The 19,151-nt window shown below is 50.5% G+C and overlaps 3 protein-coding genes and 1 pseudogene across 3 annotated transcripts; 2 read left to right on the top strand and 2 right to left on the bottom strand.

Moving 5' to 3' along the window:
* Nucleotides 1-2,634: 2,634 nt before the first annotated feature.
* On the bottom strand, nucleotides 2,635-3,403 carry LOC117852403 (uncharacterized). Its single transcript, XM_034734506.2, has one exon. It carries the CDS (start codon nucleotides 3,196-3,198, stop codon nucleotides 2,635-2,637), a length of 564 nt encoding a protein of 187 aa, XP_034590397.1. The 5' UTR covers nucleotides 3,199-3,403.
* Nucleotides 3,404-8,286: 4,883 nt separating this feature from the next.
* LOC117854046 (acid phosphatase 1) lies at nucleotides 8,287-11,027 on the top strand. The gene is made up of 3 exons (XM_034736327.2): nucleotides 8,287-8,890; nucleotides 9,677-9,886; nucleotides 10,502-11,027. Exons 1-3 carry the CDS (start codon nucleotides 8,484-8,486, stop codon nucleotides 10,677-10,679), a joined length of 795 nt encoding a protein of 264 aa, XP_034592218.1. The 5' UTR covers nucleotides 8,287-8,483; the 3' UTR covers nucleotides 10,680-11,027.
* A 172-nt stretch (nucleotides 11,028-11,199) lies between these two features.
* Nucleotides 11,200-12,679, bottom strand: LOC117854047 (uncharacterized). Its single transcript, XM_034736328.2, has 2 exons — nucleotides 12,054-12,679; nucleotides 11,200-11,566 (listed from the first exon to the last, which is right to left on the bottom strand). The coding sequence occupies exons 1-2, from the start codon at nucleotides 12,389-12,391 to the stop codon at nucleotides 11,329-11,331; spliced, it is 576 nt and encodes a 191-aa protein (XP_034592219.1). The 5' UTR covers nucleotides 12,392-12,679; the 3' UTR covers nucleotides 11,200-11,328.
* Nucleotides 12,680-17,277: 4,598 nt separating this feature from the next.
* On the top strand, nucleotides 17,278-18,742 carry LOC140222423 (uncharacterized; annotated as a pseudogene).
* Nucleotides 18,743-19,151: the final 409 nt, after the last annotated feature.

Raw genomic sequence — 19,151 nt, 5'->3', positions numbered from 1 at the left:
GGTGGATGATGTCGGTGAAGAACTGTACCGCCTGCTCGGATCTGATTTGCGCCACTGGTCTTGCTTCGATCCATTTGGAGAACTTGTCGACGGCGACGAGCAGATGGGTGAAGCCCCCGGGTGCCTTCTTGAAGGGTCCGACGAGATCCAGCCCCCAGACCGCAAACGACCACGTGATGGGGATGGTCTGCAACGCTTGCGCGGGCAGGTGAGTCTGGCGGGCAAAGAACTGGCATCCTTCACAGGTGCGGACTACCTGGGTAGCATCCGCGACCGCGGTCGGCCAGTAAAAACCTTGTCGGAAGGCGTTGCCAACGAGGGTCCTTGGCGCGGCGTGGTGACCACGAGCTCCGGCGTGGATATCCTGGATCAGCGCCTTTCCCTGTTCGATCGGGATGCAGCGCTGGAGGATCCTAGTGTGGCTTTTCTTGTAGAGCTCCCGGTCGATGATGGTGAAGGATTTGGCGCGACGCGCGATCCTACGGGCCTCGGTTTTGTCAGCCGGGAGCGTGTCGCGGACGAGGTAGTTGAGGTATGGGGCTCTCCAGTCGATCGGGGGGTCGGCCCCCACCGCGGGGTCCGCCGTGATTTCCATGACCTCGGGGTCGGACGGATCGGCTCCCGGGGCCGAGTCGGGCAAAGCAGCGTCGATTTCCTCGGGACTGGTGTTTCGGTCCGGGACAGGTGGCGCGTTGCCGACCTCCCCTGGCTCAGGTCCCGATCCTAGGGCTGGGGTGCTTCACCGACCCCTGCTGGCTCTGGATAACGGATTGAAGGCTTCAACTGGTCGCTAACGAAAACGCCGTCGGGGACGGGCATTCGGCCGGATGCCGCCTTCGCCAGCTTGTCGGCGGCTTCGTTGAAGCGCCTTGCGACGTGGTTGAGCTCTAACCCGTCGAACTTGTCTTCGAGGTTACGGACCTCGTTGCAGTAGGCTACCATTTTGGAGTCGTGGCAGCTCCACTCCTTCATGACTTGTTCGACGACTAACTGGGAATCGCCCCGGACGTCTAGCCGACGGATACCCAGCTCGATGGCGATGCGGAGTCCGTTGAGGAGGGCTTCGTACTCGGCGACATTATTGGATGCAGGAAAATGGAGGCGGATCATGTACCTGATGCGCACGCCCAATGGAGAGACGAAGACGAGACCCGCTCCGGCGCGGGTCCTCATCAGTGACCCGTCGAAGTACATTGTCCAGTACTCCTGCTTCTCTAGCGCCGATGGGGTTTGAACCTCCGTCCACTCAGCCACGAAGTCGGCAAGTGCCTAGGACTTGATGGCGGTGCGGGGGACGTAGGTGATACCCTGGTCCATGAGCTCAAGCGCCCACTTCGCGATTCTCCCTGTAGCATTTGGGTTCCGGATTACTTCACCTAACGGGAATGATGAAACGACCGTTACCGGGTGGGAGGTGAAGTAGTGACGCGGCTTCCTCTTCGTGATAAGGATGGCGTAGACGAGCTTCTGGATCTGTGGATAACGTGTCTTGGATTCGGACAAGACTTCGCTGATGAAGTACACCGGGCGTTGCACCTTGAGAGCGTGTCCCTCCTCTTCCCGTTCCACCACCAGGACCGCGCTAACCACCTGGGTGGTCGCCGCGATGTAGAGCAGGAGGGACTCGCCGTCGGTGGGCGGGACTAGGATCGGGGCCTTCGTCAGGAGGTCCTTGAGTCGGTCAAGTGCCTCCTGGGCCTCGCCGGTCCATTCGAAACGATCAGTCTTCTTCAGGAGCTGATAGAGAGGAAGCCCTCGCTCGCCGAGGCGCGAGATGAAGCAGCTTAGAGCTGCTAAGCATCCCATGACGCGCTGTACTCCCTTTATGTTCCGGATCGGCCCTATGTCGCTGATGGCCGCTATCTTCTCCGGATTTTCTTCGATGCCGCGCACGGAGACGATGAAGCCTAATAGCATGCCCCTTGGGACTCCGAACACACATTTCTCGGGATTGAGCTTAATACGCTTATCCCTCAGCCTTTCGAAGGCTAGTTCTAGGTCGGGAATGAGCTGGTCGCCCGTCCTGGATTTAACCACGATGTCGTCAACGTAGGCCTCAACGGTCCGCCCAATGAGGTCTTCGAAGCACTTCAGCATGCACCGCTGGAAGGTAGCCCCTGCGTTTTTGAGGCCGAACGGCATCTTAACGTAGTAGTAGGGACCAAAGGGGGTGATGAAGGAGGTAGCGAGCTGGTCGGCCTCTTTCATCGCGATCTGATGGTAGCCGGAATATGCGTCGAGGAAGCTGAGGGTCTCGCACCCGGCGGTTGAGTCGACTATTTGATCTATGCGTGGCAAAGGAAACGGGTCCTTTGGACACGCTTTGTTGAGACCGGTATAATCGACACACATCCTCCATTTCCCGTTCTTTTTTGGTACAAGGACAGGATTAGCCAGCCACTCGGGGTGGCGCACTTCCTTGATGAATCCGGCCGTCAGAAGCTTCCAGAGCTCTTCGCCGATGGCCTTGCGCCTTTCCTCGTCGAAACGGCGCAATCCTTGCTTCACTGGCTTGGAGCCGGCCCTGATGTTCAAGGAGTGCTCGGCGACTTCTCTCGGGATGCCAGGCATGTCCGAGAGCTTCCACGCGAAGACGTCGCTGTTCGCGCGGAGGAAGTCGACGAGCGCGCTTTCCTATTTGGGGGATAGGGCCGCGCTGATCCGCACAACCCCTCCGTCGGAACAGCCGGGATCGAGAGGGACTTCCTTGATACCTTCTGCGGGCTCAAAGGAGATGTTCGGCTGCTTGGAGTCGGGCCGATCCTCGGTGGCCTCCGCAAGCTGGACCGCCAAGCCGCTCGTGGCGGTGATGGCCGCGGCGTATTTGCAGCACTCTACGTCACACTCGTATGCCTTCTGAAAGGTCGTGCCGACGGTGATGACCCCATTGGGCCCCGGCAGCTTGAGCTTGAGGTAGGTGTAGTTGGGGATAGCCATGAACTTCGCGTAGCACGGCCATCCCAAGATGGCATGGTAGGTTCCGCGGAACCCCACCACCTCGAAGGTGAGGACCTCCTTCCTGTAGTTGGAAGGGGTCCCGAACGTAACGGGCAGGTCGATTTGCCCGAGGGGCGTGGCCTGCTTCCCTGGCACGACGCCATGGAAAGGCGCCTTGCTGGGACGGAGGCGGGAACGGTCGATCCCCATAGCGTCGAGAGTCTCGGCGTAGAGGAGGTTGAGGCCGTTGCCCCCATCCATGAGTACCTTGGTGAGGCGCGTCGTGCCGACGATGGGGTCGACGACGAGAGGGTAGCGCCCCGGATGCCAGACGCGACCAGGGTGGTCGGACCTATCGAAGGTGATGGCCGGCCCCGACCAGTCAAGGAAGGCCGGAGTCGCAGGCTCAGCCGCGTAGACCTCCCGGCGCTCCAGCTTTTGCTGGCGCTTGGTGTCGTATGCCGCGGAGCCGCCGAAGATCATGAAGCAGCCGTCCACCTTGGGGAAGCCGTCTTCTTTCTCTTCGTCGCCCTTCCTTTCCTCATCGGGCTTCCGCTTCCGATCGCCTTTCACCGGATTGCCCACAAAGTATCTCTTCATGAGGTTGCAATCTTCGTAGGCGTGCTTCACGGGGAACTCGTGGTTCGGGCACGGTCCCTCAAGCAATTTGTCGAAGAAGCCGGGAGCGCCCTCGGGGGGCAGCTGCCCCCGCTTGCGCTCGGCCGTGGCCACGAGGGGGACCTCGCGCCGTTGTTTGCCCTTCTTCTTCTGCTGGCGGTTGGAGGTGCCCTCGTCGGCATCCTCCTCCCGTTTCGCCTTGCCTTTGGAGCGGTCGAAGATCGCTCCGACGGCCTCTTCGCCCGAGGCGTAGCTGGTGGCGATATTGAGGAGCTCCTCCGTGGTTCGTGGGCCTCGGCGCCCCAGCTCGTGGACGAGGGGCCGGCAGGAGGTTCCTGCTAGGAAGGCTCCTATGACGTCGGCGTCCGCGACGTTGGAGAGCTCGGTGCGCTTTTTGGAGAAGCGCCGGATGTAATCCCGGAGGGACTCGTCCGCCCCCTGGCGACAGCTCCGGAGATCCCAGGAGTTGCCGGGGCGCGTGTACGTGCCCTGGAAGTTTCATATGAAAACCTCCTTCAGGTCATTCCAGCTGCGAACGCGTCCCGAAGGGATATGTTCTAGCCAAGCTCGCGTTGAGTCGGCCAGGAAGAGGGGTAGGTTGCGGATGATAAACAGGTCATCATCCGCCCCGCCGGCTTGACATGCAAGCCGGTAATCGCTGAGCCACACTCCAGGATTCGTCTCCCCTGAGTATTTGGCTATACTCGTGGGTTGCCTGAAGCACGACGGAAAAGGCGCGTTCAGGATGCGCGTAGAGAAGGCCCGGGGCCCAGCCGGACCGGGGCTCGGGCTGCGGTCTTCCCCGCTATCGTAGCGCCCGCCACGGTGGACGTGGTAGCCTCGATCTACCCCGTTCCCCCTGTCCGCGCGGGAGCGTCTCCACGCGTTCAGGGTGTCGCGGGCGTCGCGGACGAGGCCGACGCGCTGGTGGACGGATCGAGCCTCGCCTCCCGCGGGTGGTGGAGTCCGTCGGGCGGACGCGGCCTGATTCGCCCCGGGAGGGGGTTGATGGACAGATTTCCCCCCGCCTTTCCGGGGGCGCGTCGGGCGTCGCCCGGCTGGTGTTCTGCCCGCGTCGCCGGGACGCGGAACTTTCCGCCTGCTGGACGGCAGCGCATTCTAGCAGGTTGCGCATCTCTTGGCGTGCCCGCCGCTCCTCGGGTGTCGCTGGTTCGGGGAGCTGTCGGAGCAACACCGTCGCGGCTGCGACGTTTTGGCTAGCGCGGGCGAAGAGCTGCGGCCGCTCTTCATCCGCGCAGATGCGTTGCTGGACGTCGCGCGCCCGTTGTCGCGCTCCTCCCCAGTGGTGGGGGTGCTCAACTTCTTGGGGGGCGCCCGCGCGCGCCTCTGGTTGCTGAGAGCACTCCGGGGCCCTTGGCAAGGCTCCGGTTGTAGCCGCGGCGCGCGAGGGGGGAGCCCTTTGTTTCCCCTCGGCATCGTTGCCGTTGGATCCCTCGGAGTGCGCGTCGACCACGAGGCACTCGCGCGAGGGGTGGGGACTCCCGCTGCTGGAGCCAACGTCAGAGATCGTCCTCGTCGCGCCTACGAGCTCGTTGCTCGTGGGCGACGCGGTCATGGACCGCGCTAGGAGGCGTCCGTAAGCCCCCGTGGCGTTGCGTAGCCCGAAGGGCCGTCCCCCTGGTGAGGTCCTTCCGGCAAGCGAGCGGCCGCTCGCCACCATCCCGGCGGCGGGGCCGGGGGCAGTTGGGTGAGCGGGTAGGACGAGGACAGGGATCAGCTTGATCCCTTCCCTGGTGGCGAGGAAGTCCAGGCTCCCGAATCGGATCAGGGAGCCCGAAGCAAAGCTACTATCGTAATTGGCCATCTGGGGCTGGGAATGTACGCGCAAAGGTCCCCTACCTGGCGCACCAACTGTCGTTGTCAAGATTGGCGGATCAAGACTTAGACTAGTAAATTTCTTTTATGCGCGTAAAGCCTCAGGTGGTGGCGTGGGAGACACAGATTAGACTAGTTCGGGCAAAGGAAGCCCTACGTCCAGTATCGAGGATGCTCGTATAGCCCACGCGGGGTTCTGTAGTAGGGGTTACAGATCGACGAGAGAGGGACTGGTCCCAAGTCTCTTTGTGCTTGTGCTCTCAGGGAGCGTACTAGTGAGCTGTGGCTTGTGGGAGAAGAATCCGATCCTTCCTCCGGCCCTGGGTTCCTCCTTTTATATCGCAAGGGGGGTGGCCGGAGTTACAGCTGGGATCGGGCGAAGAGGACCGTAAAGTGTAAACGTAGTACGGTAAAAAATATGGCAGGAAGGAGGAACAAGTTCCTAGATGCCCGACGCCTCCGTCGGCCTCTGGCGAGCGCCGACGTGCATGCCGGAGGGGGAGGCGGCCGTGTGCCAACTGTCGTCGCTCCCTACAGATAGCTTCTTCGGCATTCGTAGGCGTCGGGTTATGATGAAGGCGTTTCATCGTTATTCCGGTGTCCGTTGGGGAGGACGGTGGATGCTACCGTCTTGATGATGGCTCCTGGAGAGAGGGCGTCACATCCTTGCTGCCGGGCGCCCGGGACCCGAGGGCGCGCGGGGCCCGAGGACAGGCCAGTCTCTCCTCCGCCCTGGTCGGCGCAGGCCATGAGTACCCTGTGGCGAATGGAAGCGAGCCGCCAGCACTGTAGCTTGTACAGTTTGGTCGTGCATGGGTACTTGCGACGGGTTGCGTGAGGAGCGCGGTCATCCTTCCCTCTGCCAGGCCTGCGGCGCATTTATGGTGAAGCCGACGGGGGCAGACCCATAGGTTTTTGTTTATCTTGCCCACCTGGTCCGCATCCGAGGGGGAAGCCCGCCCTGGGGGCCCCAGCGAGCCCGACCCCTGCACTTGGGGTCGGACGAGGTGGAACCTTGTGGCGAGGGGTCGGGCGCCTCCGACCCCGAGGCCGCAGTCGGACGAGGCGGAAGCCTCGTGGAGGGAGGTCGGGCGTTCCCGACCCTGAGGCCGCGGTCGGGCGAGACGGAGCTCTGATTATGCTTAGGTGGGCCCGGGCCTTCGCGTCCGCTCCTTTAAGCGGTATTTAGGGGATCGTTAATATTTCCCCCCAACAAGTAGCATGTGGCGACAGCTCATGATCGAACAGTGAGTTTGAAGGTACCCGAGGAGGAGTGTAGAGGGAAAAAGCATCTACATTATTAAATATTATTTAGGAGTAGCCTTAGGTCACGTTTGGAGCTAACGAGACTATTAAATATAGGTTAATTATAAAACCAATTGCATAAATGAAAGCTAATTTGCGAGATGAATCTATTAAGTCTAATTAATTCGTGATTTGACCATGTGATGCTACAGTAGTATGTGCTAATCATGGATTAATTAGGTTTAAAATAGATTCGTCTTGCGAATTAGTTCATATTTAGTACTTCTAATTTTTAATTAGTATCCAATCATCTGATATGACCCGACTAAAAATTAATCCATGATCCGAATCGTGGCACCCAACCAATTGGATCAGGCGAAAATCCAACGGGACCCACGAGCCCACTTACCATTCCTGCGGTTTCCCAACGGTAACGTGCAGATCCATTAAACCGGTATCTTGTCCCACGTGGCCACACTGAGCCCACGTATAGCGGGCCAAGGTTCCCATGCTATGGGCAGTTGAGCAAGAAGCAGGGATGAAAGCGGTCAGGAACGGTCCGAAAAACACGCTAACCATTTCCGCTACTATATTTTTTATGCGGGAACGGGAACGGGAAGGCTGGTCGGGAAAGCAAAATCGAAAATACGGGATGTTGGAAACGATACATTTCGATCGGGGAAAAGTCGATAACGATCAGGAATCGGTAATCCAAATCGGGAACGTCAACGTACGTAACCACTTCAACCATTCAACTTAACACCAAGATTACAACCATGTATAATACATAGGCAAATCGCACCGTTAGCAAGTATATAACACTACAAATAAGTCCAGCAATTTATAGAACACCAGTGACTTGTTATGTTTGTGTTGCACATATTCATGCATGAGTAAGTGACCTATGATTTTTTACTTGGCATATGCTAATAAAACTACAGCAGTGAGTTAACTTTTTAATTGTCATGAAATACTTCAAAAAACTAAATGAGAAACCTGTAAAGAAAAAAGGAAAGCGCACATGCATACTTCAGCTTATCTACGATGAACAAGTTCAACGAAAAAGCAGAAGTGGCTGGTTGCGTCCACATCCAATAGGGATTCTTGCAGCATCAAATCATTTAGCATATGTTGTAGGCACAGCAAAAAATAAAAAATAAAAAAGGAAAATGCACATGCATACGCATGGCCTTAGCGGCGTGCGCAGCGCTCAGCAGGCGCTCAGCTCGCTTTACCTTGGTAACGGCCCATTACGGCCCAGCGCGCACAGCAGCAGCAAGCACCACTACACCAGTACACCAGGCGCACACTGAAGGCACCTCGCGGAGGCAGCTGGGGAGGGGGGAGCCGGCGCTTTTAATAATTGCACTCCCGGCCTCCAGAGGGCCACAAGCTTTTATCGAGCGCTCCTTGGTCTCTGACTGAAGTAATAATACAAAATAAAATTTAATATACGGGAATTAAAACGGGAAAAGCGGGAATTTTCCTGTTAAAAAACAGGATCCGTGAATTCGGTCGGGAAACGAGCCCAACTGATTCCGGTCCCAGTTCCTGCTAAATTTCCTGTTTTTTGCCGGATTTATTCGGTTACCGATAATCTGGTATCCGGTCGGGATATTACGGCATTCGGTGCCGGTCGGGACGGGATTAAATCCCGTCCCGTTTTCATCCCTGCCAAGAAGCCTCTCCGGGTCTGTCCGTGAAGCTCTATTAGCTGGGTCCCACTGTCCAGCCAGGACCCTGTCGCTTGCTACCCCCACCCCACAGCCCCACCACGCCCCCGCCGGCCGCCGGAATATCCCGCCCCGCCCAATCCAGTGAGTATCCGCGTCCCCCGCGGCGGTGCCATGCGTCTCCTTCCCCTCGTCCTCGCCCTCTCGCTCGCTGCGGCGTCGTCCGCCTCCGCGACCGCGAGCGGCGCCTGGTCCGTCCTCCGCACGGTCACGGACGCCCCGACGGCGGCTTCCTCCGACGACGCCGACGCGCTCTTCTGCGACAGCTGGAGGCTGTCCGTGGAGACGGCCAACGCGGGGCCCTGGGGCGCCATCCCCGTGCGCTGCGTGGCGTTCGTGCAGGCGTACATGGAGGGTCCCCGCTACGCGTCCGACTCCGCCGTCGCCGCCGCCGACTCCCTCGCATTCGCCTCCGGCGCCCTGGCCGCCGCCGAGGCGGGCGCTGCGAAGCCCGCGTGGGTGTTCGACGTCGACGAGACGCTGCTCACCAACGCGCCCTACTACGCGGTCAACGGATGGGGGTACGTTGACTTCCTGGAACGATGGCTGATGGCTCTGTTTCTTGCTTGGCCTTAGTTGCTTGATACATTGAGTATTCCTGCGTTTGCCAATTGGTGATTCGGAAACGTCGATTTTGATGCAAATTGGTGTATAATCTTAGAACTTTTAAGCATTTCACTGGGTAATACTCTAGCTCTTCACTATGGGGTTTGGCATTGGTTGTTCAGCTAGGGAATGCCTTTGCCCTTTAGTGTCGACCTCGCCTAATGCATTAAGGTATGGTGGGATTTCTGGTTTGCTAAGCACATTGCTGCATAAACATATCATTTCACCGTTTGTAATAAAATTTAATTGTCACCTGAATTCCAAATTGAATTATGTCATGAAACGGAGTTTTCCAATTTTCAAATGCTGTTTCATGACATAGTTTAGTTATGTTTTTGCTAAACGCATTGTGTGATTCAAAACTCTCAGGGGCTTTCTGCTTTCAGATAATATTACTGGCGCTAGCAATTCAAATTGAGGAGAAAGTAAAGCTGTCTACAGGCTACTCCTAAAATCCTATTTAGCATAACCCTTGGATTTCTGCAAGTAACTTGTAGGATAGCCCATAATGTTCTCTGTAGAATAAAAGAAGGGTGTTAGATCTTTCCAAGGCAACTCAATTGATATTGGACATACTTATTTTGAAAAGATCAGGTACCCCTGGATTGGTTGTTTGATCTAGCTTTTCAATGGATTGCATGATAATGTTTAATGTTCTGTTAGAATGCTACTTTGTATTTACATTTTCCCTGATTCTTTAGATCTCAGGAATTCAATGAGACCTCCTTTGATGAATGGGTAGATGCAGCAAAGGCGCCTGCATTACCATCTAGCCTGAAACTGTACAAGGAGCTTCAGGGACTTGGTTTCCACATTATCCTCTTGACTGGCCGGACTGAATTCCAGCGTAATTCAACAGAAGCAAATCTTTTGTTTGCTGGATACCAATCATGGGAAAAACTAATACTAAGGTATTTCTTAAAACTCCTGTATCGAAATGATTCTGCAGTGTTGACAGTTCGAAATATATTAGTACAGAATTATGTTCAGAAGCTTTTATGAGAAGTACCTGATATATGCCTTACCCTGAGAAATTCTAATGTAAGGTTTCAAAGTTTCACTACTATAAAAGCAAGAAAAGTTCTTTATTAGGGTTGGTGCCAGATTTACATTAAACCTGATGCTGTGGTGATTATAATAGGTCATTATCAGATAATACATTATATGCTCTGCTATATTTCCATCTTGTGACGGTTGTGTATTACACTAGTTAAGACTGTTTGCCATGTCTCTCAAACAGTTGCGTATAATGTGATTTATTAGTTTATCCATTGTTGTCTTAGTTATCCACAAATTAATTGTGCTGTTGTACCGGTTAGATGTAGAATCAGATTGTACCAGTGCAACTATATAAAAAAACATCCGATTTACATCACCATTTTGCAATTATGATACTGCAGACTTCTCACATGCATCCGGAGATTAGTGTTTTAGGGCAAACACTTCAAAATGTGGAAGTTATTACTATTGTTATGTGAATCATTATTTTTAGTGTTTATTGATTCAATGGTTTTTTTTTCCTGCAGGCAGCCTTCTGATATTGGCAAGACTGCTGTGCTGTACAAATCAGAGAGACGAGCAGCGATGGAGGCTGAAGGATTCAAGATACTTGGAAATTCAGGGGATCAGTGGAGTGATTTGATAGGACCTCCAATGGCAACGAGATCCTTCAAGCTTCCAAATCCAATGTACTTTATCAGTTGATTTTATTGGTGGAACGGTGGAGGAAATAGCTGTTCCTTTTGTAGGGCATTCATAGCATCTTTATCGTCCCATTCTGTAACTGCTTTCATTTCAAAGATTTCATTAGTCATCAATTGTGCCCATAAATTTGCATTTATCTTCAAGCACTCGGAGATCGCACTGGGGGTGAGGCCATTTAATCTGTTCAATGATGGTTTGTAACTGATGCATCACTTTCCATACTGCATATGCTGCTTATGCAAATTGTGAAACTAGTCAAACTGCTTTCATTTGTAAAGCATCCACGTTCAAAGGTGAAGTGGATGGAATTTTCATTCATGTTTTTTAATTTGGGTATGTTCAGATGCACATGGTGGTTCTTTTGTCAATTTGTGGTGGTTTTTAGTAACATTACTCTCAAATCAAATGGCAGAGTACATTCATACGTACAAGAATGTACTCTGTTTTTTAGTTCAGCCATTTCAGTTGTTAACCTTTGCATGGTCCACTATATAGCAATCAAGGATGCAGACACATGAGAGAAGTAAATAAAACGATTTCAAAAAGCTCTAGTGACGAGGGAAGATGAGGCCGCCGACTGAACGTGTTCAATCTCAGTGCTGTACTTATCTCATTTCATTGGGCATGACACTACATTTCTTGCCATGGCCTAGCATCTGTACATCTCTCTCTTGCCCTGGTATGCAGGTGGTTTGCCCCTCGGCGCCTTTTTGGATATCGTCTTCGACAGCCGGTTCTTGGCGCCCAGCACTTCAGCACAGCGCCCGGGCGCCTTCTTTCTTCTGGTGTAAGGGGTGGTCTTCTTGGCGAGGTCTTCCACACAGCTGACATCGACCAGCGATGTGAAGGACTGGGACCTCCCCTTGTAGTGCTTGGACAGCCCTGTTCTGCAGTGAGTGAATTTAGATGTCAGAGATCGTGTTGCTGGTGTGATTGACGCTATATTCAGACTAGTTACGGTTTGCTGAGACTGTAATTCAAGGTTCAATAATGGAATTCATGGTTGGGTAAATAAAATAGCAGCGGTCCTTGTAGAAATGGTTTCAGTTGGACTAGTTTCCACAATGGTATTGTTTATCTAAATTGGTGAGGTCGAATTTGGACTACAATATTTACGTCTTGATAGAGAATGACATGAGCTCTGAAGGAGATTCAGAGACTGATAAACATAGATCAGGTTCCCTTTTGTTAGCCATTTTTGCACTAAGTTTGCTGTTCAATCCTCGCCCAAAAAAAATTAAAGCTTACTGTTGAAGACCTTAAAGTATTAAAGCACAACCTAGAGCTCATCTTTCCTAGTACCGCGGTTGCACATGAAAAACAGATCCTTAATTATGCAATGACCCTGATCGTAGGATTGAGGTGTGTATGTACCTGAGAGCCGGAAGATCCTCCATCATCGTCGAGAGCGCGTAGAGCGGGCCGGGCGGCCCGCCGGCGGCCTCGCCGATCTGCGTCGTCGTTTCCGACCCCGACGACGTCAAGGAGGACAACGACGAGGACGAGACGTCACGATCCGGCCGGGAGGACGACGTCGCGCCGTCGCCGTCCTCCTCTTCGTCGGTGAGGCTCGACGTCGACGATCCGCTAGACATCGTCTCGGTCCCGGCCGCCACCCAGCCGCCGTCACATCGGTCTCCTTCTACAACCTCCCCTCGCCGCCGTCGGCCATGGAGCGTCACCACCGCCTTGCAAGCAGCATCTCCTCCCATCACGATCTACCGAACTGAAGCAGCGGCGGCACGATCGAGCAGCTTGCAACGCATGGGGCCCCGATCAGGGTTCCGTGCGTGCGCCCCGTTTATATACGCGAGGAGGCCGGCCGGGGGAGGAGGAGATCATGGGATGGAACTGGATTGGCTCGGCTCACATAAGGCAAGGAAGAGAGAGGGAGTGGATATGCATTGCATGGGTACGTTTCAAGTGGGCGGGCGGGTATCCTCCCCGATCGCAGCGCGGTCTCTCTCTATCTGTGTCTTCCTCTCTCTCTCGTATCCGGATAGGGCTCGGCGCCCGGCGGCCTGATCAACGGGAGGGGCTGGATGGATGGGTCGGCGAAAAGTGAAAAATGGAGGCTGACCCATCTCTCGCCCGGCAGGCGCCAGCTCGATCATCCACGTCCACCGCCTCCGCTCCCTCCGGAAACGGATCGATCGTGACCATGCACGATTTATTTTTTTTATTTCTAAAAATATGGAAGAGCTACGTATCTTTATATTTTAAAAAAATAGTTTAACATACCACGCGAGCTAACACGCACTTTTTTAAATTGTTACAAATGAGAGATTACATGAAAATATAAACAATCAATCAAATAGCCGATTAGGGACTGCAGGGGCCAGGCCCAACACACCAACTGACGCCGGCCAACCTATAGAGAAGATTCATGACTTTAAAAATTGCGTTTAAATTTTTCTGTTGGTTTACCGTGGTTTCTTACTGCGTGGACTGTTTGACCGATCGAGGGTGGGTCCCTTTCCTGCTTCCTCATGTGTGTAAACTGTTCTTCTCATTTTTGTCCATCCCTTTACATGGACTCGTCATTATGATCATTATTGTTTTGCTTTTTCTATTGAAGGATTCTCGTTTCGTACTGGTTGTACGTACGTGGGGCGTGTCAGGATAAAGATGAGAGATATTTTCTCGCAAAAATATTCTCCCTGTTTCTCGAATTATTCTCTTCCTTAATTTCGCTTGGTCGGTGTCAGCGTCTTGCCGTACATTGCGGTACAGCGATTAAATCACATTTCCACGTGGATTCCCCGCATGCACGCCAGCTTGGTATATTTATTTGTTCCAACATTTATTCCGTATATCTGAAACGCACGGGAGTGAATACGGATGGTAATAAACGGTGGTAATTAATTAAGGAGCGGATAAAGTTACCTTACCACGTCTCTTTCGAGATAAGCATGCTACCGCACGTGCACGACACAGACATCTCGATCGTGGCTGTCACTGCACAGGTTTAGCGACGAGTCTATCTGCCTGTCCCGGTGCCTCGGTGGATTAGATAGCCAAGGATAAAGATCGATCCATGAGAATGTTCCGCTGCGGTCAATTTCTTCACGTTCAACATATTCTATACGACACATGCAAACATGTTAGCCTTCCACCTTTGGGGGGTGCCCTATAACTACTGGTACATATACCTCCCAAAATATTGAAAATCTTATTGATTTTCGCCAAAGATACCGTACCGTATGTGATGTTTTAGTAGCATTCCTGACATCTGAGGTAGAACCCCACCGAATGGGATGCAAATCATAGCTAGTGCTCTGCTCTCGTTTTACGCACATGCACATATGTGAGTTTTAATTTGTTGATGGTTAAATTTCTAGGGCATATATATAGCACACTCAGTGTGTTAGTCGTGTAGTGGTGTGTCTATGTATGTGCTGCCTTAAAATAGTCAAGAAAGATATGGACTAAATTTAAGCAATTTATCCTGCAATGTGCATATTTATTAAACCACCAACATTAAACTATTATAAATACATTTCAAGGGTAATGTTTAAATATTATAAATACATTTTAAGGGTAATGTTTAAAATATTATAAATACATTTCAAGGATAATGTATGTTGGCATTCACCATGAAAGATAAATGATACAATAAAAAGATAATGTATGCCCCAAAAGACCCCCTGGCGGAGATACTTTTGCAGAGGGCTTAAGATGATTGTACACATTATTTCTGTCGGCCATAGAGAATGCATGAGCACATATGATGATTGGACAACGATGGCTAAGATTAGCCGCTGGCTGGTATATCTCGTACGGAGTAGGGATAAGAAAAGAAATGAAATAAAATGGAATGGAACTGGCCACGTTGGCACAAAAAGTTGTTTCATTGCGCTTTTGGCAACATTCTGTACATGTGAATTTTTATTTTTGACTGGAGTAGTATTTAGTACCAGTACTTATCATCACCATATCTTGACCGGCCAGCGAGGCGGCAACACCTGGATGCCAGTCAGCCAAAAGCCCAGCGCTTGATCGTGACCGGTCTTGTAGATAGAGGAGATGAGCATTGCATTTCCGCATGTCCACGTCAATCTCTGTCGTCCTAACACTTTTTCTGGGTTTTAATTTCTACGATAGACATGCATGCCGTGATCGGAGGCCTCTTGGCGGTGAAGACGAACAATGTCATCTAAACGGTGGGCATCCCCTTCTTCTCTGTGGGCGGGGATGGCGTTTGATTTTTCCAATTTGGCAGCGTCGTTGATGGTGATGGCACCGCGCAGCGGCCGGGGGGTTGAGCTGCTGTGCTGACTTTAATTTGGGGAGGCCTGCAGGCTTGCTGTACCTAAGGGCAGCTTCTACCTACGTACAGACCTCTTCGGCTCTTCCTACCTCCGGTATCCACGCGCAATTGTACGTGAGTGACTGATGGCCTGATGGGTGTCATGCATGAGTAGGGACTTCGGTATGCATCGTGCATGTTTGCAATGGTGGGAAGAAAACATATAAAATGTAGAGAAAATTCCCTATATGCTATTGAAAATTTAGCTCATCTCTTTATGCCATCCAAATTTAGATCATCCATTTCCCTCCTATGCCATTACTGTCACATCCGAGTTACATAGCTGTTAGATGAACGCGGGAAAAGAAAATCACTACTAGAGAACTGACTTTCCCATCTCCTTTAGTCTCAGTTTAATTTCAGCCCGGGAGAAAAGGGGGTGCGCCACGGTAGGCTGGAATGGGGCGCACCTTTACTCTCGGTTTTTTTTTTGCAACCGGGACTACAGGCCACCCTTTAGTCTCGGTTAAAACGGCTAGTTTCCGAGCACCGACGGCGCCACCCTTTACCCCTGGTTAGAACCACTAACCGGGACAAAAGATCCAACCTTTTATCTCGGTTGGAGTTACTAATCGGGATAAACGTTTTACTCCCGGTTGGAAGACAAAAGGTTGGAGCTTTTGTCCCGGTTGGCGTTACCAACCGGGAGTAACCACCAACCAGGACAAAAGCTCTAATCTTTTGTCCCGGTTGGATTTACCAACCGGGATAAAATCTTATCTACAAGTACCCTTTCTTCCTCCTCCACTCCTCCAGCCCGAGCCACTCCACTCCACAAAGACAGAGAAGCTCATCCTCTCCATAGCGCCGAAGCAAGCCTAGGGGAGGTGCTGCTGAATTTTTTTTCCTCATTTCTGTGGGGATTTCACCCATCCAAAGTGTTGTGAAGGTTAGTTACTTCATGCTCCATTCATTTATTGTTGTTAAGCTTTGTTTTATACTTTAGAGAGGGGGAGAAAAATTAGTTTGTTTGTTTTTAAGCATGTAGAGGATTTGTATTTATACATGTTTTTGAGCTACAATGTGATGGATAGTTTGAATGGAGAATGGATAGTAAATGTGAGGTAGAATTGAGATTATTTCAATTTTATGTATTAGGGAAAAATTAGAGTAAATATGTTTTTAATACTTATAAATTAGCCATATAAATTGTAGGTGTAATTTGATACTTTAGTACTTTTGAGATAGAGGTATGCAATTAGCCATTTTTAGAATAAATACATTATGTGGGAAATATTGAATTTTTTAATAGTTTAGTTATTTGTAAATTAAATATGAGCTAAATAATTTGTGTATTTCTATGTAAATTTTCAGCAATATTTGAGTTTGTTGTACTGTATGATGTTGTTTGCTTCTGAAATTTTAATTTGTGTATTTCTATCTAAAATTGTAGCAATGTGATGGATAGTTTTATTGTAATTCATTTTATTGATGGCTTGCGTAATACGATGCAGATGGACTGGCAATGGATGTATAACGCGGACAGGCGGAGCAAGGTGTTTATTGTTGGCATGAATAATTTTCTTGAAGTGGCCAAAGCGAACAAGCCAGAGAACGGGTTCATATCTTATCCATGTGCCCAATGCAGTAACCAGAAGTGCTACTCAAAGGCTTCCTAGGGGACTATTCACAGCCACTTGTTTAGATACGATTTCAAGCCTAACTATTTGGTTTGGACCCGTCACGGTGAAAGAGGGGTTGTAATGGAAGATGATGAAGAGGAGGAGGATGATGACAACATTCTGGACTGCGCTATAGGCCAATCTTTTGCAGATACTACAATGGGTGGGGCTGATGAAGATGAGTTTGCAGAAGATGGCCATACTGATGACCTCGGTCAGGTGCTTAGGGATGCACATAGAGATTGTGAAACTCAAAAGGAAGCATCAAAGTTGCAGCGCATGATAGATGATCACAGGAAATTGCTATATCCAGATTGCTAGGGAGGCTATAAAAAGCTGGGTACCACACTAGAATTTATGGAATGGAAGGTCAAAAATGGTGTGTCCGATAAGGTATTTTAGGGGATGTTGAAAATTGTCAAGAAGATTCTTTCCAAGAATAATGAATTGCCATCCACAAAATATGAAGCTAAACAGATTGTGCCCTCTGGGATTGAAGGTTCAGAAGATACACGCATGCCCTAATGATTGTATCCTCTATCGCGGTGTTGAATACGAGGATCTGGATGCGTGTCCCGTGTGCGAAGCGCTGCGGTATAAGATTAGGCAAGATGATCCTGGTGATGTCGAGGGGCAACCTCCTAGGAAGAGAGTTCCCGCGAAAGTGATGTGATATTTCCTTATAATACCACGCTTGAAGCGCTTGTTCAGGAACAAGACGAATGCTAAGTTGATGCAATGGCACAAAGAAGAACGTAAGGAAGATAAGATGCTGAGACACCCCACTGATAGGGCTCAGTGGAGATCAATTGATAGAGCATTCCCAGAGTTTGAAGGTGATCCAAGGAACATAAGGTTTGTTTTAAGTACTGATGGATTCAATCCATTCGGTGAGTTGAGTAGTGGTCATAGTACTTGGCCTGTGACCTTATGTATGTTTAACCTTCCTCCTTGGATGTGCATGAAACGGAAGTTCATTATGATACCGGCGCTTATCCAAGGCCCAAAGCAACCCGGCAATGACATTGATGTGTACCTAAGATCGTTGGTTGATGAACTTTTACAGCTCTGGAAGGAAAAAGGTGTACATGTGTGGGATGAGGATAAACAAGAGATGTTTAACCTGCGAGCACTGTTGTTCGTAACCATCAATGATTGGCCTGCACTAAGTAACCTTTCGGGACAGACAAACAAGGGATATCAAGCCTGCACCCACTTCTTAGACGACACAGATAGCATGTATTTGAAGCACTGTAAGAAGGTAGTCTATATGGGTCATCATCGATTTCTCCATGGTCACCACCAGCTGCGAGAAAGTGGGATGCATTTCAAAGGGGCACCAGAAACTCGTAAAAAACCTTTACATCGTAATGGAAAATGTGTCTTTGAGATGATAAATGATGTAAGGGTAGTATTTGGAAAAAGTCTTGGTAGCCAACCTGTTCCGAACGACGATGATGGACGTGCAACCATGTGGAAGAAGAAGTCAATATTTTGAGAGCTACCTTATTAGGAAACCCTAGATGTCCGCAATGCAATAGCCGTGATGCACCTGACGAAAAACCTTTGTATGAACTTGCTAGGCTTCAGGGGTGTTTATGGGCCCTCAAAAGATACACTGGAAGCACGATGAGACCTTAAAGAAATGGGGCAACAGGATGACCTACATCCAGAAAAGAGAGATAACGGACATCACTACTTATGTCCTGCTAGTTACACTCTCAGCAAGGAAGAGAAGGATAGCATGTTTGAATGCTTGAATAGTCTGAAGATCCCGTATGGGTACTCCTCGAATATAAAGAGAATAATAAATATGAAAGAAAAGAAATTCACAAATCTCAAAGCCCATGATTGCCACATGTTGATGACCCAGTTGCTTCCAGTTGTACTGAGGGGTGTTCTAACAGAGAATGTTTGATTGCCGCTCGTAAAGCTATGCGCGTTTCTCAATGCGATTTCACAGAAGGCAATCGATCCATCGAAGCTAACAAAGCTACAGAACAATGTGGTGTAATGTCTTGTCAGCTTTGAGTTGGTATTTCCCCCATCTTTCTTCAATATTATGACTCACCTTCTGGTTCACCTAGTAAAAGAGATTAATATTCTCGGACCATTATACCTGCTCAATATGTGGCCTTTCGAGAGGTTCTTATCAGTCCTAAAAAACTATGTTCTTAATCGTGCCCGTCCAAAAGGAAGCATCGCCAAGGGATATGGAACAGAGGAGGTGATTGAGTTTTGTGTTGATTTTATTGACTCAATTGACCCGATTGGGTTCCAACTTCACGCCACGAGGGGAGGCTGCGGGGAATGGGCACCCTTGGAAGGAAAGTATGTTTGAGCAATGATGCTGATTTGTTCAACAAGGCATACTACACTATTCTACAGCAGTGAACCTTTGTGGCTCCGTATATCGATCAGCACAAGCAGATCTTAGTTTTCGAAAACCCGGCGAGATCTGATGCCTGGCTTACAAGAAGCCACGTCGAAACTTTTCCCTCCTGGTTGCGCAAACAACTTATGGGTAACTCTGAGATTTAT

This window comes from Setaria viridis, chromosome 4 (assembly GCF_005286985.2).
Source record: "Setaria viridis chromosome 4, Setaria_viridis_v4.0, whole genome shotgun sequence".
Lineage (NCBI taxonomy): Eukaryota > Viridiplantae > Streptophyta > Magnoliopsida > Poales > Poaceae > Setaria > Setaria viridis.
Note: the sequence above shows the minus strand (reverse complement) of the source record. Positions and strands in the feature narration are given on the sequence as shown.